The sequence below is a fragment of the Heterocephalus glaber genome, unplaced genomic scaffold (genome assembly GCF_053883595.1).
Source record: "Heterocephalus glaber isolate CG9 unplaced genomic scaffold, H.glaber_assembly_v1.0 deba00001444, whole genome shotgun sequence".
Taxonomy (NCBI): Eukaryota; Metazoa; Chordata; class Mammalia; order Rodentia; family Bathyergidae; genus Heterocephalus; species Heterocephalus glaber.
In genome coordinates this window covers 28,389,759-28,411,986 of record NW_028258297.1, presented here as the reverse complement: position 1 = coordinate 28,411,986, position 22,228 = coordinate 28,389,759, and the positions used below count along the sequence as shown (strand labels likewise).

Here is a 22,228-nt window from a genome sequence, read left to right as displayed (position 1 = left end):
AAGAAGTAATTTGTTTGCTCTTTATCCCAGTTCCTGGAATGTTGCCCCAAACTCTTTGGAATTTCCAAAGTAATAAGACTTGCCATGTTATTGGGATGGACAATGAAACTTTATGCTACTGGGGTCTCCTTGGACAGTTTATACCAACAAAATTATTCATGTGCAAGTCTTACCATCCTGGAAAGACTAAATTAGGTGTGTTTAGAGTTTTGGAGCTTTGAACCATAAAGCATCAGCTCAGGCAGAGAACGGGTGCTGGAGATTGAGTTCAACTTAAAACCCAATGATTAAACCGGTAACACCTATGTTATGGATTCCAGTGAAATCTTGGAACATCACAGCTCTGATGAGTGCAGAGTAAATTCCCTCACATTGAAGTGCTGAGAAGATTACATGTATATGGAGTCAATGGCATCACATTTGTAGACCTCCCAGACTTTACCCCGTCTCTCTCTTTAGTTCTAATTTGTGTTTTATGGTATAGAATTTTAGTAATAAATAAGGCATAATCCTGAGTTCAGTGAACCTTATTCACAAATTATAACACTGGCTTGGGAAACTCTAAATTTTTGATGAGTTGAAGAGAACTGAAGGCATCTCGGGGACCCCTGAACTTGGGCTTTTAGAGGGAGTAAAGGCAAACTTGAGGATGGCACATCTGGAAGGTGGACATACAGCCTAATTCAAGTTAGGAAGAGACAAAAGTCATTGTCATCCCTCAATATTGTTAATTTCATAAAACAAGATCTTTGTTATACTTGGTAACAAGATTGTAAGAAAAATCCTTTTGTTTATTCTTGTTAAATTACTTAAAAGAAGTGAAACTTGTTAGATTTTTGGTTGCTTAAGAAGAAAAGGTGCCCCAATTTTTCTCATTTAAAAAAAATTATTGGTTTGCTGATTAGCAGATGTAAACATACACAGACAGGAATGCACATGTGCACACACCAGCAGGAGCTGTGCTTTCATGGTAAAGGTGATGTTTTAACAATAAATGGGAAGACATTATTATAAAAGAAACATGTACTATGGAGAGAGCATTTGGAAAACTTCTATTATAAAAATGTTTTTATAATGTTGCGACTTTTTTGCTAAATGATGTAAGCCTGTGGGTTGTGCCCCTTAAGTTTTCAAATTTTAAAATTGGAGGGTTTCACTTGAGCTCTATCCCTTATTACTTATAAAAATCAACTCAAACTGGATCAAACAAAATGTAAGATTTGAAACAATGAAACTACTAAAAGAAAATGTAAGGCAAAAATTTTAGGACATCATTAGAGTTGTTAATTTTTGGATAAGACCCTTAAAACACAGAAAACAAAAAGCAAAAGTAGAAAAATGGGTTTATATGACTTAAGAGGCTTCTACCCATCAGAGAAAACAATCAACAAAGAGACAACCTGTGAAATGGGAAGAAATATTTATCAACACTTCATCTGATGAAGTATTCATATCTAGAATATATAAAAAAGCAAAAACTCAATCATGAAAAAGCACTTCATCTAATTAAAATTGAAAAAATGATCTGAAGATGTATTTCATTAAAAATATATATAATCCTTCAATATATGTATGAAAGAAGGGTCACATGTGGTCACATAGTTAGCAAGTGGATAATTTTGTATTCAAATGATATTATTTAAAAATTGATCTTAATCTGAAAATAATCCTAAAGACCTAGAACTGGCAAATGCAAAACATTTCCAAAGTGATATTCCACACACAGTATTCCATGACTCTTCTGTCCTACTGGAGGTGCAGCTGCACAACACCTGTATTGTAGAGAATAAAAAAAAAAAGCTCAGTAATATGTTTTAATGAACTATTTTTAAAATTGAGGTGACACTATCATTTGATTAATTGGCTAAAACACAAAATCACAGTGAACAATTATTTTTACTGGTTCAGATTCAGACAATATAACTATATTAGACCTTCTTAAAATTATACACTATGCCCATATCTTATATATTTCCAAAGTGGCTGAAAAATGAAAGTTTTGGAAAAAAATTTACACAAGTATCAAACCATGAAACTGATGTCAAAACCATCTCAAGTAAATACCTCATCAGGCTTAAGAATCCAGAAGTAAATAAAATTATACCATAATTATTGACTGATCACTAATTCACATCTCACCACCCTGTACCTCTACTCTGGGTCTGGAGGGAGCTATTGGACTTAATTTTGCTTTTCTGGCTATCAGTATTTCTTGCTTTAGTCTGATCTTTTCTATCCACCTATTTCTCCCTTTTGGAATGAGAAAGTTTACACAATGTTGTTCTGTCTCGGGATTATGTCATTTGCTTTTTTTTATTTTCACAGAGGTTCACAGATAAGAGTTTGCCTTGAGTCTCAGAAAATACGTTTACTTGGATTTTTAAAAAGTTCTGGAACTGTTGCATTTTTGGTTGTATATCAGATAGCTGTATCATGTTATACTGAATTATTAATTTATTATTAGGTTTATTTTGAGATTAAGAATGGCTTCAGGAGATGTGTTTGAGTGTCAAGTTGACAGGCAGTGGGGTGTGGGTATGACAGTTAAGCTTAACTGTCAATTTAATTGGTTGGCTACTGCCTAGGAAGTTGATAAAACTCACTTCTGGGTACACCTGAGTGGATCATGAAGGCATAATCTTGGATAATATCTATGGTTCCTGGCCCCTCCCTCTCTGGCACTGTTCTCAGCTCTGCTTCCTTGACCCATGAGCTAAGCATCTTTGCTTCTCCATGCTTTTCTGCAATGATGTTTGTGCCTTGGAACCAGCCAGTAATGGACTACATACCCTGAAACCATGAGCCAAATTAAATCTCTTTTCCTTTAAATTGTGGATGTTGGGTATTATTTCTCAAAGATGAGAAAGCTAGCTAATATACTCCTTATATCAAAAGGCTTACGGACTTGTATGGAAGAGAATTTCAACGGTAAATCAAACAAAATGAAGGAGGCCACCTTTGAGACTAAGAGAATAGAGAAATATTTTATGAAGTAATATCTAAACTACTCTTGAAGAACGGGAAGGATTTCAACAGGCAGGTAAAAAGGGGAGGGGATCCTGGCAGAAGGAATTTTAGTGATCAGTGAATGATCACTAAATGACTTTGATTTTGTTTTTTTGTTGTTTTGTTTTTTCTGTTTGTTTATTTGGTGTAGTGGAATTAATCACAAGACCTTCACACTGTGCTACATCCTCAGTCTTTTTTATTTTTTTATTTTAAGATACGGTCCTGTTAAGTCACTAAATTGCATGGGCTGGGCTCAAACTTGTGATCCTCCCACCTTCTTCCAATACTGATGGCATTTGTAGGGTGAGTAGCATTCTAGTTTTCTGGAGCATATTGTGAGAGAACTGAGACTTGAACATGGAACCACACTTTGGGTTTATTGTGCAAGCAAAGAAGAACAATTAAAGGCAATGAGTAAAGGAGTAAAAAACATTAAAAGAGCTTTATTCAAGTTATTCTGATGCCAACATATGAACTGAATGGGGAGAAAGAAAGATGCAAGCAAGCTACCTCAAAATTATTGGAATAAGTGAGGTATCATAGAAGCTCATAATCCAACAGTGAAGGAAGACATCAATCATAATTGAGGAAATTTAGACACTGGAATTAACTAGTATCTAACCCCGTCTCATTTCAGAGCATACTGAGGCAAAGGTAAAAGTGCCTGTTGCTGCTTCCCTGAGAAACATTCCTTATGATTCTATTTGCTGTCTCAGGAGTCCCTCCAAACACAGGAATGAGGACTATCTGGATAGAATTTATGTTTGCTCATCAAAAGAGTCACTTCAAAAGTTATTTACCAAAGAACCCCAAAAGTTATTTACCAAAGAACTATCCTCTGCTTTCCTATGCAACATATTCTTGCAAAACACACAAAAGGAGAAAATTACATCTCTTAGAAATACACAGAAATTTCTGCCCCCTCTTCACTTCTCACAGATTTCTCCATAAAAACCAAGAACATGGTGAACTAATCAGTCCTTGAACCAGCAAGAGTCTGACATCTGTCTCAATGACACCTTTATACTGAAAAGGTCACGATGACAATTAGAGCCAAACACTTTGCCTCTCTTTGGCTTTTTTCATCAGACAAGGTGTGAAACAAAAAGATATCTACATAGGAAGTTACCAAGTGTGTATTTGGGGATGGAGGCAGTAAACCTAAACTTAGTTGGAACCTGAACCAACTCTACCAGTAAAAAGCTGGTACTTGGAATGTAGGATAAATTAAATGGGAATCTTAAATATCAAACAAAAGATTTTATATACTTAATAAAGGGTGAGGATCATGTGAGAATTATGAGCAACTGTGAGGACAGCAGCAGCACATCTGAGGCCCCATGTCCGTGCTCAGTGGTGCACAGGGCCTTGTCCTTGGAGGAGGAGGCTTCGCTCTGAGCACAGGAGACCTTCAGAGCACTCTCCTCCTCGTGCCCCAGCCCATCTTGGAACAAGACCCACAGTCACAGAGGTTGCAACACCACGTGCAAGTGTGTGGGGGTGCTCACATGCTGAGTGAAGTGCTTCAGCGAGGCCATGGATCTGCAGGTGACCCCTTGCACTATTCGGCTTACCGTCACCCCCAGACTCCACAAGAAAGGGAGCTCAGGGAGCTGCTTTCTCCAGGGGCTTCACCTTGCTTCCAGCTGCCCAGGTAGAGAGCCTCAAGCAGCAGCTCCTGTGTGAGCACTGTGCAGGACCCTGGAGCACAGAGGTGACAGGCTCTGGCCGGGTCCCCAGCTGCCCTGGGCCCAGGGCCTTGGTCTTATGCTACAGCTTCACCGAATGGGGCTCCCTCCTGAAACCACCTGTGAAGCTGCAGACCCAGCCTTGGAAGGAGCAGCCCTGGTGGTGACACTGGGATCTCTGGGCCTGGACAGCAGAGGAGACTGCGCTCAACTCAGGCTGCACAGCTGATGCTGAGCTGCATTTACCTGCTGGGCTGCTTTTTCCTCCACCAGCGAAAACTGTAGCCATGAGAGAGATAGAAAGCTGTTTCAGTTCCTGCTCCTGAGCCTGGTGACTGAGTCCAGGTTCTGAGAGTCCCAGTTGTCACAGGACAGCAAAAGTGTTCTTGATGACACTGCCCTGGTGGATACAGTCCACGCCTAGGTTCAGAGCCAAGAAACACAGATGTCTAAAAAAGGCATGTAAAAGAATGCAGCAGCTTTATTCATAATTATAAGCAGTTACAGTGTGGAGATAACAAAGCTTGCCAACAGGAAAATGAATAAACAAATTGATTTACAGTAGAATACAATGAAATTGAATGTTATTACTGAAAAAATACAAAAGATTGGTTGAATCTCCTAAACATACTGAGAAAAGGAAGGTAGAAAAAAAGAACATACTTCATTCATTCGTCTTTATGGAATTTTAGAGATGACAAAACATTATGCTTATAAAAGTCACACCCTTCTCTCATAGGCTAGAGGAACATGGAGTAACATACTTAGATGGAAATATTTATTACAGATTGGTATGATAGTTACAGGTGTATATATACATCTGTCAAAATCATTGACCTGCACTCTGAAAGCATGTCCTTTTTAGTATTTATAAACTGTACTCCAATAAAATCTAGTTACTAATGGTAATATTTTGGATCAGACAGCATTCTATCAGAAAATTATTAGAAAATTATTACCTTTCACAGAGAAAATTCAGAGTAGGCTTTAGGGGGAGCTGATTCAGTGACTCAGCAATGCACTTAGTAATGTAGGTCCTTTCTAATAGCTCTCCTCTGCCACCCATGTGGCTTCTGTTAGTCTAAGGCCACTTTCTTCATGTACGTAGTAACAATCACTAGCAACCTGGACTCCATAGTTCTCTGTTCATGTTCATTTAGGCAGGGAGATTCACTGTGATTCCTCTGAGAACAGGAAGTGATGTATGGCAGGACTCACAGTTCATGCTGTTCCTAAACTATCCATGAGCGTGTCTGTGTTGGTTGCCTTGGATTAATCACAAAGATGAATGTGAGATCAGCATCTCTAGTCACTTGGGCTTCATGAAGGAAATCGACTTTACACAATGTTGAAGCTTTCTTTGTGAGGAAGAAGAGATAAGTAGGAATGTGCACCACAGTCCTCCATACTGATTCCTCATTGCAAAATTTCACCTGCAACAATTTTAACTGTTGCTGAGCAGTTCACTGTGTGTTCATAGCATTTCATCACACACTCATATTGCATAATTGGTTTAATATACTTAAATTGCGTCTCATCATTCTTCTGTCCCTGAGATGTTGAGTTCCTCTCCAATACAGTGCGTACACTTGATGATTTTCATGTACGCAAAGAACAAACTATTAATCCATGTGTCAGAAACTAGGTCATCTAAAAAACATTAACATCAAATGTGCCCCGAAAGGTAGTTAGATGTCAGTGTATTTCCACATTCAGAAAAATCATAGAGATTGATCACTGTAATTTCAGTTAGCAAAAGTATTTTCCCTAATACTGGACATTCCACAAAGTTTCTTCCTGCTCTTCCATTTATTTACTCAGTAGCAGATTGTCCAGAAAGATTTAGAAGTGGTTTTAGGTTTATTTGCTTATAGTTTTATGAGTATTGATAAGGATGAAAGTGAAAGCTACAATTCTAAGATACAGATTCAACACACATATGGCAAATAAACCAACACAGAAACGTACTTTCTTTATGTATCTCTATATGTAGTGAAACTGTTTCTTTATTTCATCTTCTAACTACTAGAGCTGAATAGTAATATAAAAACAATATTTGCACATATTTAAGAATACACAATCATTGTATATACATTTACATTGAACATTTGTTCACACAAGAAATACACACATATGACCTAATGTAATATATCCACTATATGAAACTTGATATTAAGTGACACACAAAAAACAGTGCAATTTTCATTTTGTTCACTAATGGCAAAATTAATATACTCTCAATTTAAAATTGATGTTAATACTTTAGAGATGTAGTCGATTATGGTTTATTATTTTGCAGAATCTTGGCCCCAAAAGTACAATATAAGTTTAAAAATGCATCAGTACTATATTGCTGATAAGAAATCACTCAATACCTAAGTGGCTTGAAACAATAACTAATTTATTTTTACTCATGACTCTGTTTATTGATTGAAGTTCAGCTAAGATGGTTTTCAATTTAATATCACTCTTTAAACACAAATCACACAACCATTGATTTAGTGACACACCAGGGTAAAAGGAGACACTGAAACACATTGATAAAGTGTAAGGTTTCCACCTCTGACTCATAACTCAGTGTTGTTTCATTTCACTCCAGTTCAAACACTCTCTATTGTGACCGTCAAAGGGACTTAGTAAAATGTGTTTTTTTCCACTTCCTCCATTTCCATATGTTACAGAAACAATAATAGAGAAAGCACATCATCAATAAATTTCCCTCAGAATGTCTAAGTTATTTTCTGAGAAGTAAACATAAATTCTACATACAACACATAAAACCAAAACTGTATAAAAATAACTTGAATTTAAATATGATCAAGTTATGATTTGGCCTTAACACAATCATGAGTTGAGCCTGAGTGATGGGAAATGTTAATCTATATAAATAGTAGACATAAGACAACAGGGTATGCCACTCTTAATTAGAAATAAACAAATTTTAAGTCAAAAACTAAAAAAAAAGCAACATCATTATATTATGATAAAAGTGTTGTTTAACAAGAAAATAAAACAATTGAATTTAGTTGTGAACTGAACATCAGAACCTTTAAATACATAAAGAAAATACTAACTAAAAAACAAACAAACAATGAAAACACCAATAGTAGGAGAATTTAATATCCTTCTCTGAACAGTGGATATATCATATATACAGAAATTCAATAAGGCAACAGCAGACTAGAAGTCCACTCCGTGCTAAACAGATCTTACTTATATGTGCAAAACATTTCTGATGATCAGAATAGAAGAAAAGTAATTCTTATGCATCCATAGAACATTCTCCATGTAGAACGTGTAACAGAAAGCACACCCAAGAAGAGAAATATCATATCAAGTACCTTTTTGGATCACAGTGGTACAAAAGTAGAACTCGGTAACAGACAAATACTGAAAAATTCAGGAATAAGGGGAAATTAATCAAAACCATACAGAAAAACTAATGATTCAAAGAAGAAATCAAAAGAGAACTTAAAAACTATCTTGAGACAAAGCAAAATAGAAACATAACAAAATAAAACCTATTCGATACAGCAAATGCTTAATTGGATACAGCAAAATGAACATTATAGCTAGAAATGTGTATGTGAAGGAAAAAGCCCCCAAATCAACACCTTAACTGGATAAAGAAAAGCAAGTCCAAAATGACTGTAAGGAAAAAGTAAAGATTACAGTAGAAATACATGAGAGTCTATAAGGAATTAGAAGAGCAAAATAATCCCAATGTGCAAATAAAAAAATAAAGATAGGATAGAAATAAATAAAAGACTAGAAAATAGAAAATATAAATAAAACTAAGTTTTGGATTTCTCAATAAATAAAATTAATGAAACTGCAATTGACTAATAAAGGAAAAAGAGAGACAGAGCTCTATTAAATAAAATTCTAAATGAAAAGGATACCATAACAGATACCATAAAATTTTAAAACAACCATAATTAACTATGATGAACAATTATTCACCAGCAAATTGAATAACCCAAAGGAACTCCAGTGGGGCCTAGAAATATAATCTACTAAGACAGAACAATGAAGAAATAAAAAATTGGAACAAACTAATAATATACAAGAAGATCAAATCAGTAAAAAAGCAATACCAAAAAAATAAAAGTTAAAACACAGATAGCTTGGTTGACAAATCAAAACGCATCTTTGAAAAAGAATGAATACCACACTATGGGTGAGGCCAAGTTCAGGCCCCACCCTGGGGGCCCCCTGTCCTGCAACTTCTCCTGGCACACCTTGCTTCGGGACCTAGGCCCACTACTTAGTCCTTCCCTGACCCAGAGGCAAAGGAGGATGAACTACAGAGTCAGCTCAACATGCAGGCAGCCAGGGGCCTCATACCTCTAGCAGACAGAGGAGTCCCGAGCCTTTGGCTTATCTCATTTTTATTCACTCAAACACAGGCACAAGCAATCAACATAACACAAGATTTCTCTGGTTTCCAATGTGCATCAGTATGTTCTCTGGTGAACAACTTAATCTCAGCTCTCTTAACTTTTCCCTAATATGCAGTCACCCTGGAGCTCAGCTTTTCTCCTTTGTGTAGTTAGGCCTTAATTCTTCTCTGTTCCTCAACACCATGCAGTATAACAACAAGTGAAAATCACATGCCAGTATCCCTGATGAAAGTAGATGCAAAAATTCCCATACCAGCAAACTGGTTCAACAGCAAACTCAAAGGATCACACACCATGATCAGGTGACATTCATTCCTGGGATGGAAGAGTGAATAACATAGAAATCAATGAGTGGAACATACTAACAGAAGGAGAGATAAAAATTACATAAGTTTAAGTGTTTGAATGAGATGAAGCATTTGACGATTATTTATATAGAGCATCTTAACTACCCAGAAAAATGAGTTTCATCGTGACAACTGCATGCACACACACAGCTTACTTTCTTCATGTTCTATCATTTCCAACATCCCTAATCCTTCCCCCCATCTCCTAGAACTCCATCTTCCTAATAGTTTCATTATCAGTTTATGTCACTTGTAAAATTGAACATGCATTTATAATAAAAACACTCAACACAATAAGTGTAAATGAAATTTGCCTCCAAATAAAAGGGCTATGGATAACAAGCTCACAGTTAACATCATAACTCAATTTCTAATATGTCCTGTAAGATCAAGAACAAAATAAGAGTGCCCACTCTACCACTTTTATTTAACATACTACTCACGGGCCTAGCCAGAGAAATTAGACAAGAAAAAGAATTTAAAGGGCTCCAAATTTGGAAAGGAAAAAGAGAACTGTATGTTTGAAGGTGATATGATCTTATATAGAGAAAGTCTTACATAGTATATACAAACACTCACATACAAGTGCTATTAGATCTAATAAATGAGTTCAGTACAATTGTGTGATATAAAGTAAATATTAAAGAGTCAGTCACATTTTTGTATACTAATTGCGAATGGTCTTAAAATAAAATAGATGAAACAATCCTATTTCCAGTCATCAAACAGAATGAAATGCTTAGGAATAAGTTAAACCAAGGAGGTGAACATCTGTACATTAAAACCTATAAAATACTGATTTAAAAAAGGCCAGCATTATTCTGGACCGAGAAAAACTACATATTCCCTTCCAAGGGTAAAGAGCTCCATGACCCAACAACTTCTCACTTAAAAGGCTCCACTTCTTAATGGTCCCAACACCAAATTGAGGGTCAGCCTTCAAAACATGAAACTTTGGAGGAACAAATCACATTCAGCCATACAAAACAAGATGAAATACTAACTCACATGTCTTAGGATGATATTATCAAAAGACAGGAGCAGACAAGTGTTTGCAAGGAGGTGAACAAAAAGGCATCCTTGTGCCCTGTGGATGAGAGAGTAAACTAGTACAGCCACTATGCAAAACAGTTCAGAGTTTCCTCAAAAAAACTACCATTACATCTAGCAATCCAACTTCTAGAAATATATAAAAATATATACAATCACTCTCTAGAGACATCTAGACTTCCATAGTCATTGCAGTATTATCAGCAGTAGGGAAGAAATGAACGCAAAGTGTCTGTTGATGGATGAATAGATAAAGGAAATATGAAAATGTACTTTCTGCACACACACACAAGCACACACGTACTGGGATATTATTTCACCCTAAAATGGATGTCTTCTCATTTGCAACAACATAGAGAATGTGTAGGACATCATTCCTAGAGAAATAAGTCAGACAAAGAATGATAAATACTGTATAATCACACTTATTTGTAGAATTCAGAAAGTCAGTCTCCTAGAAACAGAGTAGAATGGTGGCTAAAATGGAGTAGAAGTGGGGAAATGGTGACATATGTGACAGTTAAACAATAACTTTTGGGCATCCATGCTATCATGGTGACAGTGGTTAACAGTATTACATTTTATAAGTGAAACGCTTATGGAGATCCTAAATATTCTTAGTAAAACAAAATAGGTAACTATGGTAAGTAATAAAGATGTGAACTAACTTGATTGTGGTAATATATATTGTGGCAATATACACAGTATTTATGTATATCAAATAAGCATTTTGTAACTTAAAACATATAGTTTAAGTTGACAATTATACATCAATAAAAGTAAAGGACAAAAAGAAGAAATAATAAGTGGAGGAACCATATAGAATTATATCAGTTAATACACCTTGTCAATTAGACAGAAAAGCTTCGTGCACAAATATCAGACTCCGGTATAGTCTGTGGCACATGCAAAATGCTCAATAAATGCTTATTTTTTTTAACAAGTACATAAGTAAATAAACACATAAGCATGCTAACAAGTTTTCATAAGTGGAATAGTTGAGCACTTCACTAAAATTCTATGGACATTCCTTACACATCAGGAAAACTTTATTAGCTCTCTGTATCATGATGCATCCATTAAATAGATATTCATCATTTCACAAACTGACCCTTGAGGTCTATCGCAAAGGACATCATTCCAGCCCCATTTTCCACGATGGTTTAGTATAACGCAATGTTCATTCCTGTTATTGGGCTCATTAAGATGCCAGAATCTGAAAGGGAAAAAAACCCAACAGTGCTTTGAAAGGGGTCAGAGACAGTAAAGGAACTAGGGCTGGACTCAGTGGAGGTCTGGGTAATACACACCCAAGCCAGCCCTCCCCACTGCACATGCAGCTCCTCTTTCACCTGCATCTCAGACATTTTCCTTGGAAAGTGTGCCCACATCTGTGCCTACCCAGGTGCACCAAAAGTCCCCCAGCAGATATCCCAAAGGGTCTCCTCCACCTGCTTATCCTCACATCTAGTTCCCCAGGGACCATCAGTGCATGGAGCTCCTTCCTTTACATGAAGAAAAGATTGCACCCTGGTCCTTTATATCACAATAGGTTTTTTCTTTCTTTAATGCAACGATTGTGGAATCTGAACTACTGTTAGATCTCAGAATTGTCTACTAATTCCTATTTTCCTGGACTAGTAAGATCTAATTCTATACTCACGTGGCACTCTCATTGTATGGAGTCTGATCCACCCATTGCCAATGTCTCTGGCCGTGTGGGTCTGACAGCCCCACATAATAAGCAGTGTTAGTTTTCATATACTGGGTTATGAAGTGCTAAGAAAAGAAAACAAAAAGAAGCATAGCCTTACAGTACTCACCCAGAATTGAGTTACTTTGCTTTTTAAAAAAATAATTATACTTATTTTCAAACCTTAATTATTTGTATACTTGTAAAAATTGGTAGGATACAGTGTGACAATATATGTATACTCTGTGTAGTGATCAAATCAGTTAGCATTGCCTTATACCTAAACATTTTCTTAAATTTTGATGAACATTTAACTATATATTTTGGGTGTAGTGTGATATTTGAAATTAATTTTAATGGTGGTAGCAAATGAGAAGAAAAGGAAAGGTTCGAGGGACAGCTACATAGAGTCACCAAGAAGTCTCTGGAAGAGCAGGTTAGCATCACATACATCATTTGTGAGCCTGATTTTCATTCCACATGGAAGTAAAGTCCATCTATGATCACAGCGAACTTATTTCAGAGTCACTTCTCCTGTTTTATCACTAAAAGATGTTATTCTTCAAAGTTATATGTGAGAAAATATTTGCAGATTTAATCATTTTTTCTTCAACTATAACTTAAGAAATACTTTGTGTTTCTGGTTGATGTTGACTCATATGATTTAATTTTATTTCCCTATTCAGTTTAATACTCTTTTCTGTTAAGCAGTTCACAATGTTTAAAATATTTACTTACTGAATTAACACACTGAATTTCAGGAAGATATACAGAGTCTGCAAAAAAATGTATATACACTTCAGGAAAAGAAAAATAGCATGATGTTTTTTCAACCAATGGTGTTTCCCTGATGTGGGGACCCCTAGAGGATGTCATATATAGAAGAAAACCCACTATACTGCCAGCCTTTAGAGAAAAAATTGAAAATGCACATGACCAAGGTTACCCAAGCCATAGTTTGCCATACTAATAAATGTCTGGAGTTAATGACCACCACTTTGAACATCTCTTGTAATTGTAAAGGCCAAAAGTAACTTGTATTAATCTCATGATGCCTCAATGAGTTTAGTATTAAAATATTTACACACATTTTTTTTTTCCTGTCATGTGTATACATTTTTTTGGTGGACTCTATTTTCATCTTTCTAGTCAACTCCCATGAGAAATCTTTCACAATTCCCTATTTCCTTTGGGTTCATTAGTTTTACAGAAACAGAAAAAAGGCACAGAATGTCAATGCTGAGGGGCCTTTCCCATGTCTTTTATTGAAATCCTTCGGCCACAACACCATATCTTAACCAATTATTTAAATAGAGGTGATGAAAAATTGCTTTTTTCATTAATTTTTATAAAATAATATAACAGGAAATATAAAAACAACAATTTTATCAAATTTATTCAATATCAGAATCAACACATTGAAATGACACCTAGTTAGTAAACTGTTGAGTGCTTAAAACAGTAAGAGCCACCTCTTTTGTAGCAAAAGTAGACCTTCAACAGACAGATGGACTACACCTCTCTTGTCTCTTGCACAGTACCTGCTCCTCTTCGCTGGTGATCACCACCAGATGAGCCTCCATGCTAGAGCAGCGTTCGTTGCTCTCTTGCCATGATTTTGATTTGGTTGAGTAGAAATAGCAGTGGGAACTAAATGACTCCCAGTTCTTTGGGCAACAGCTCCAGACTTTGTCTTCATTGGGAATAAGGACATAAAAGTGCAATAAAAGAAAACCACTTGAAAAAGGGTATGTTATTAAAAGTATGAAGAATCAACAACTGGGATCTCATCTTATTAAAAAGCTTCTGCACTTCAAAAGAAACCACCAACAGAGCTAACAGACAACCTGCAATATGGGAAAAAATTTTTAGCAGCTGTACCTAGACTATCTAGGATATATAAAGAATTGAAAAAAATCAGATCCCGCAAATTCAAAGACCCAATTCAAAAATGGGCATCTGAAATGAACAGACATTTCTCAGACAAAGAAGTAAAAGCAGCAAACAAATACATGAAAAAATGTTCAACATCACTGGTCATTCGAGAGATGCAAATGAAAATAACACTGAGATTCCACCTCACCCCAGAAAGAATGGCTGCTATCAAGAAATCAACCAATAACAAATGCTGGCAGGGTTGTGGGGAGAAAGGAACCCTTCTCCATTGCTAGTGGGAGTACAGACTGGTGCAACCACTGTGGAAGTCAGTATGGAGATACCTCAAAGAACTAGGACTAGAGGTCTCATTTGACCCAGCTATTCCCCTGCTGGGTATCTTCCCAAAAGAATTAAAAGAATTATACCACAGTGATATATGTGCACCCATGTTCATAGCGGCACGGTTTGTGATAGCTAAAGTTTGGAAGCAGCCCAAGTGCCCATCAACTGGAAACTGGATAAAGAAGATGTGGTTTTTTTATAAAATGGAATACTACTCAGCCATAAAGACCAAAAAACTAGAGTCATTTATAGCTAAATGGATGTATATTGAGGCCATACTCTTAGGTGAAATAAATAGGACATACATGTTGTAAATACCAAATAGTTTCTCCAGTTTGAGAAACAGATAGTGTAAACAAGGGTTAAAATGATTAAAATGAATAATTGATAATTTGAAATAGGAAAAAATGTCCAAAGACGAAGGAGTGAAGGGAGGGGAAGGGGAAAGGAAAGGATGGAAAGGGAAAACTATGAGAAAAGAAAAAAAATAGAAATGAAATCTATGTAAATAGGGAAGGGTGGAGGGGGTGAAGGGCACACAGGTAATGGGGAAAAAAGTAAGAACCAAGATATATCATGTACAGGTACAAACACCCAATGATAAATGTAAACGAATTGTATACCTAAAATGTACCAATAAAAGAACTAAAAAAAAAAAAGTATTAAGAACTCTAAAAATACCAAAGTAGAAGCTGGAATGGCCATCATTCCAGACATAATAAGCAGAGCTTGTCCCTGGTATGTGGAAGCCAAGTCTACTTTCTTAGGTGGTAATGGGGCAGGGTTCCTTTTCCCTGCAGAAGTAGTATGAGAGAAAGCCAGAGCAAACCTACTGCTTCAATAAACCCAGACTCAGAACATAATACAAAAATTTCCAGGGTGGAATGGAAAACAGTCTACAAGAGCCAGGAAGTTCTCAAAATAAATAATTGTCAGTAACCAAGATAATGAAAATATTAGAATTATGTGATAAAGATTTTAAATTAACCATGATAAAAATTCATCAAAAAGAAGTTAAGCATTTTTAAGAGAAATGATACTATAGACTCAGAAAAGAAATAGAACATAAAGAGAAAAATCAAGTAGAAATTTTCTCACTGAAAAATGGAGTAACTTTTTGAACATTCAGTGAATAGACCCAACAGCAGGTGGCTGCTGGTGGTACAGACACATGTAAATTGTTCAACGGAGCAATAGAAATCACCCATTGAACAACAGAGACAAGATAGCCAAAAAACAGAGTCCCATATCATAATGTTAAATGAGTATGTGCCAAACAGTAGGGGTGTGGACTACATTAAGTAAAAACTGATACAAGTGAAAGGAGAGTGGAAGAACACATTATTATAAGTGGGGAAAACCATACAGAAAATCAGCAAGAACAGTTAAGAATTCAATAAAATCATCAACCAATAGAATCTATTTAAGAGTTTTAGAACACTCCATGAAGTTACAGAATACCCATTTTTACCACTGCCAAGAGAACACATTCTAAGATAGGATACAAATTGACAATAACAAAAACAAACAAACCTTAACACATTTTAAGTCCTTGAAATTACATAGAAAGTAAGTCAAAGGGACACAGGAGAGAAGTTAAAGAGCTTGCTCTCTCCAGAGCTAGGAAAACAAGATAAATGAAGTAATAATAGATTATAATCCAAAATATAAAGTGAATATCCAAAGGTATAAATGATTGAAGGCATTAGTAATTGATATAGGAGAAAAACCAAGCATCCACAATTACGTCATATAAGTTACATGAATCTTGATGTCTACTTTCACATGTTATTTTGGTCAAAAAATCTGGATACTTCTTTCTAGGGTGTTTTGGAACACAAACACACACAAACATGAACTTTACTTAGGGATAATACATCAATATTTGCTCAACAGAAGTAACAAATACCCTTATTCATGCATGATGCTAAGAATACAAAATATTCTGTGTATGGGGTGGGGTTAAAATTGGAACTTTTATGTCATACACTCAATTTTTATAAATATAAAATGTTATTTAATATATAGATTTTTAAATGGAAATAATTAATACTTTTAAGAAGTGAGGCATCATTATTTTCATCATATGTTTATAACTAAGATGTGAGAAAGAGCAATGTCCATAAAACATTCAAAATGAAACAAAGACTAAAGAAATCCAAAACCACAATAACAATCAAGCCTTGCACAAGTGAATGTACACATGTAAGAACTTTAGGTCCCATGTAATTGTACATTTGCAGCTTTTAATGACCATGAGACTACATTCTTAATATGATCTACCTGGGAATCTTATTGGAAATACTGACATGGGATCCTTTTATACTATTTTTAGCAACTGAATTCTAGGCAAAGAAAAATTTTACCTTTTTTGGTTGAATTGCTTCTTTTACATTCCAGTTCTGTGTGCTTCTGTGTGCCTTCTTTGACAATTGTCTCTTCTTCAAGAAGCTGAGTATATTTTTGAAAGAAAACTAGAAAATACAATAAAAACATTCATTTTCCTGCAAGCATTATGACTGTGCTCTCTACTATTCCTTTCTTTCATTCCTTACAGAAACATAATGTAGAAAAGCCCAATGACTTAAGTAGACAGAGTCTGACTGGGGAAGTTTTACCCTCCTCCAAGAGTTAGTGGAGTCCTAATTCTGCTGATGAGGAATCCATAGATATTTCTAGAAAAAGCTGAATGATCAGTAGTTGAAAGAGGACATGGGAGTTCCATCATAACGAGTCTAGAAGGACTTGCCATATTTTCTTTCAATACTTAATGTAAGATGCACCCAAAGGGTCAATCTTAGGGTGGGAAGATTATAGGCAGACAAATACTTGCATTGAAGGATTCATAGACTGAGACTTTGGGGGAGCAAAAAATTAGCTAAATATGAGCCATTTTGGGTTGAATAGAAAATTTTTTTAAAAAATTGACTGAGGAACATTGCTCTTTTCCTCTTCTATCCTTTAACTCTCTCCACATGACCTGACCCTTACTCCTCCGTAACCCACACTAACCTGCCTTCCTCAATTTATAAGTAACTCACCTTTCCCCCTATAAAGTGAATTTTATCCCTTTTCCCCTTAAACCTAACCTTGATATTTGTTCCTTGAATGCCATCATTCTGGCCTTTGTTCCCACCATTTCACTAAAACCTTTCTTGAATTAAGTTTTCAGTACTGTCTCGGGTCTGCTGACTCATCTTCAGCCTATGGGATGTCTCACAATACCAGACCGCAGTTCTCCTCCTGCCTAACTCCTGGCATGCTGCACTTTGATGTTTCTGTCCCACCTTTCTCAAGCTGCTTCATCTACTCTTTTATAAGCTCTATTTCTTCTACTTGTGTCTCTTAAAATGGAATATTCCTTAGAGTCCATCCCTATCTTTCATTCTCAAACTAAATCTTCTTGAGTGATACCATATATATTCCTGTTGTATTACCAGCTGCCTGTGGGTGAATGATTTCCAATTCTAGACCTCTCTACTGAAATCTCTTGGTAGGATGCACATTTAAAATGCAACTCAACAAGTCCAAAGGTTAAATTATCTTCCAACCCAAACCTGCTACTTGTCTTAAGTGGTCTACGTTTTTCTAACAAGTTCATGACTGCTGAGTTTACTCAGTCAGAATATCAGAGTCATACATAACATCCCAGGGTTCTTTAATACTGAGATTTAAATATTCACCAAGACCCTACATCCTTAGCTCTATCTCCTTTATCATTCAAAGCCACCATCTCTTCTCTTTCTTCAATAACACTGTCTTAGATGATGCTCTATTTCTCAATTGGATTATGAATGTGCCTTCTAAATTCTCTCTTTACCTCCATACTCAAACATCTGTAAAAGCATACTTCTACAACTCAAATGTGATAGAATCCCTACTTAAAATTCCTTAGTGGCTCTCCGTGACTGTGATACCCTGTGAAAATGGCCACAGTTTTCAACCCTCCCTGTCTCCACACTACTTTTCAGTGTGACTTTGCACCTTCCGCAATCAGGAAATGGAAACTATTTCTCCACCACTTGAACCTAGGCTGCTTTTAGTTCTCCCTGTGATCAACAGAATGTACAGAAGCAGCACAATGCAAGATCTGAGTTGAGATCTCAAGATGCCCTGGTGTGGCCAGCTCAGCCTTGGAAGTCTGCATGGTGCCACATGAACACACCCAGGCTGGCCTGGCCAGGGAAGGCAGAAATGTGGCCCCAGCTGTCCGTGTCATTCCAGCTGACACGCACTGTAAGCCAATATCTGCAGAAACCCATACCTTTGTTAAATTGGGTTTTAGACCACATACATTCTTGAGCCTGACAGAAATAATTGGAAGGATATTCATGTCACAAATCTTTCTAGAATACTTCTTTCCATCTTTGTCTTGTCTACCTGCTCATCCCAGATGACAAGTGCCTGTGTACTCAAATAGGGCTGGCTTTATAAATCCTACAAAAGAAGTACATGTCTTCACACAGAGTCTAATGGAAGAAACAGCAAAATCCCCAGCGAATTCCCCTGAATTTTATCTCCCTAAACTAAACTTTCTTTTCATATATCTGGATAAGCCCCTTGTTAAATGTGAGTTTCTAGTGGACACGTTCTCTTCTTTTAGGGGGAAGGTGGCCTCTTGATTCAGCTGGCATACTTACTGATAAAAGCAACAGTGAATACGATGGACAAAAGGATGAATAGCAGCAATGGGACAAGAAGTATCTTGGGAAAATAAAGATTACTTCTCTGAGGGCTGGTCTTCTCTTTGGGAACTGAGGAGAAGCCAAATTAGTTTCATGAGTAATAAATTCTATCCTTATTTCCTCTTCTTCTCCCTCTTTCTCCCTTGCCTGACACATAATTACTAATAATGTGGAATTAAAAATATTAACAAATAGGAATGTGAAAGAAATAATGATGTACTTTATTGAAACTACACAAAACACATAATATCCCATTGAGAAAAAAATCAATACTTTTGTATACATCTTTTCAGTATTTTAAAAGTGTATATACACATAGGTACATTTTCCTTCATAAATGACAAAATATATATATTGATTTCTGACCTACTAATTCTTTTTCACGGTTATTGTGAACATTTTTGATATTACTGTGTATTCTTACCACATTTTATTAAGTTTGCATAGTATTTCATTGTACTTTTAAATATATGAAAGATTGTGTCCACTTGACAGCTTTAATTGCTATAGCAAGCATCTTTATAATCATACTTCACACCTTTGTTAAGGCCAGTTTTTCAGTCTCCACCTTAGGGTGCTGCCCTGGGACAGCACTGACCTAGCTTATAAGGGTCCTTGAGTTCAGTGAGGGAGAAAAGTGCCAAGTGAACAGAAACCATTTTCTTAAACCTATGAAAGGATGTGGAGAGGAAAAAATTTCAGTATTATATGATATGATTTCATTTTTAGAAAAAAAATATATACCTATCCATGTACATCTCTATGCAGAGGGTAATAGCAAGAAGCAAAGTACAGTTTTCTCCAAATGGTCAGAGTAAAGAAAATACCCCAAATCTTTTCTTTCCTGCTTTGTAACTCCTTGCCCTCCCAACCCTTCTCTGCACAATCCAGAGATGTTTCCTGGACTCATCAGGCGAAAGAAGCAGCAATCAACCTCACCCACCGCATTCAAAGATTCTGTGCTCACCATCACCTCATCATTAATGCTGGCAGATACAACTTTTTCTTTACCTGCAGGCGAGTCCGGGTCGGGGCCTGAGGGCTTGGATTCAGCTTTGAACCTCAGTTCAGCGTAAGTGATTTCTGCAGCCATGCTGAGAAGAGACCTACTTTCTTGGGAAAATGTGTTTTATCCCTCTTTAAAATATGTCATGAACGAAAACCAAAGATGTAGTAAATTCTCCAGGTGTTCGACAAGACGAGAGCAGCCACAGTAAATAGCGCAGTGCCTGGGAGAAGTTTCTCAAGAGAATCGGAAGCCACGAGGTGGGAGCACGGGGTCAGTAGACAGAGATCCATTCCCCGGGATCAGTCCATGAAAACTGTGGCCTCAAAACACATGCAATGCAGCTGGCCAGTGTTACAGAAATGTCCATACACACGCCAAAAGGAAGAAACAGGAAGGGAGAAAAAGAGGAAGCAAGCAACTGGAGAAGTCTTTCCTGAGAACTGTAAACTCTGAACACAATGCCAAAGGGGAGCCAAGGGGATGAAAGAAGAATTAAGATGCATCGCGTACAGGTACCCGCTCCCTGTGAGGAATACAAGCGTCACATTCTGCAAACATGTACTAATAAAAACAAAAATTGAAATAGAATAAATCAAAAAAATTAAGGAAATGGAAAAAGGAACATGTGCTTCTGTGTACAAATACTGTTACTTACAAATCATCCCACTGGACAAAACATTTGTGCATGTAGTTTTCACTTCATTTGTCGCTGCTCTCAGGCACAGTCTAGGAACCACATTCTGCGAGGTTTGTTGCCACAAACGAAGACGTCAGCTTCCCTTCTTTTCAAGAGTCAGCTCCCCCTAGTGGGGTAGGGAAGGCACGGTGCAAATTCAATGCCTGCTGAACTGCACTGTGCTCCCTGCCTTCCGCTGTTGCCGGTGATTAATTCCTCCACGCACCGCCATTATTCTGCTGCTGAACACCTCCAAGACCCCTGAAAGCAGCTCTCTTTATTGAACGTTAAAGAGAGAGTGGGTTTTCATCTCATACTTCTCTGTCCCTTCCATCCCACACCATTTCAATACATAGCTCTACAGGTACACATCACCTATTTTTAAGGAGATAATTAAATTTTTTTTTTTTTTTTGTACCGAGGATTGAACTCGGGTCCTTGAGCTTGCACAGCAGACGGTGAAGCCACTGAGCTGAATCCCCGGCCCCGAGATAATTAAGATTGAATCAGTTGTACACAAGGGCAAACATACATGGAACTCTAAATAGGGTGTTTTTGCCCTGGGCCAAGAGGGAAACACTCCAAAAATTTAATCTTTCCCATGGAACATTTCCACAGGCCTGCTCCAAACATGCCCGGTTTCTCCTTACTCTACTCCCCTCTTAAATCTCTCCTTCCTGCACATCACACACACACACACACACACACACACACACACACACACCTCTACATATGTCTCTATTTTATTTCTATATTGATTTCTCTATGTCTATGTATGGAAATCTATGAGTTCATGCTAATACCTCTTAAGCTCAAAGCAGTACAACAGGTTTCATCTTAGTTTGCTCAATGTCCACATTTTTAACTTGTTTCTGTGACAATGAGAAATCCGTTTTAATTATCTTTATCTCATTTGCTCATTTAATTCTGCAAGATCCCTCTCCTGACTCATTTTGGACTCTGACTCCCCGTGAAAACTGACCTCATGCATTCATGCCCTTTTCACCCTGCTTCATCTCAGGCTCTCTGTACTCATTCAACCCTCCACACAGATGTTCTCTTTCGCTTTCAGAATCTGACTTTCCACACCAGGCCCCTGCCCTTTGTGGACACACTTCTCAATCTTCTTATCCGCCAGTACTCTGTCCCACGCCAGTGCTGTGTGTAGGCACTGACACCATCACAGTGTTCTTGATGCCAGATGCTTTCCCTCCACCATGGTCACACTGTCCTCACTTGGCTTGGGCTCTAAATCCACTGTCCTACGACACCTGCATGCCCACCCTGCTCCCTGCTGAGCTATTCCACCTTGTGCCAAACCACTGCTGCCCCTCACCCTGCCATAGGCATTTACCTTACCCTGTCAAACCCAATGCTTTATGTAGAAGTCATATCTTTAAGTTTTCTCTTTATTGTACATGTTTTCAGTACATAATGATTGCATTCAC

General features: G+C 37.0%; 1 protein-coding gene across 4 annotated transcripts; it reads right to left on the bottom strand.

Annotated features, from left to right (window-relative positions):
• Window positions 1–5,154: 5,154 nt before the first annotated feature.
• On the bottom strand, window positions 5,155–20,912 carry LOC101720660 (C-type lectin domain family 4 member A). 4 transcript variants are annotated; one of them, XR_015452352.1, is made up of 7 exons: window positions 20,107–20,868; window positions 19,051–19,164; window positions 16,777–16,884; window positions 13,732–13,883; window positions 12,929–12,966; window positions 12,161–12,276; window positions 11,637–11,713 (listed from the first exon to the last, which is right to left on the bottom strand). XR_015452352.1 is itself a non-coding variant. In XM_004869533.3 (6 exons), exons 1-6 carry the CDS (start codon window positions 20,186–20,188, stop codon window positions 11,563–11,565), a joined length of 723 nt encoding a protein of 240 aa, XP_004869590.1. In that variant the 5' UTR covers window positions 20,189–20,871; the 3' UTR covers window positions 5,155–11,562. The 4 variants fall into 4 exon arrangements, 3 of the variants coding, with proteins under 3 accessions (XP_004869590.1, XP_087070286.1, XP_087070287.1); XM_004869533.3 differs by lacking the exon at window positions 12,929–12,966 and having other exon boundaries at window positions 5,155–11,713; window positions 20,107–20,871; XM_087214161.1 differs by having other exon boundaries at window positions 11,562–12,276.
• Window positions 20,913–22,228: the final 1,316 nt, after the last annotated feature.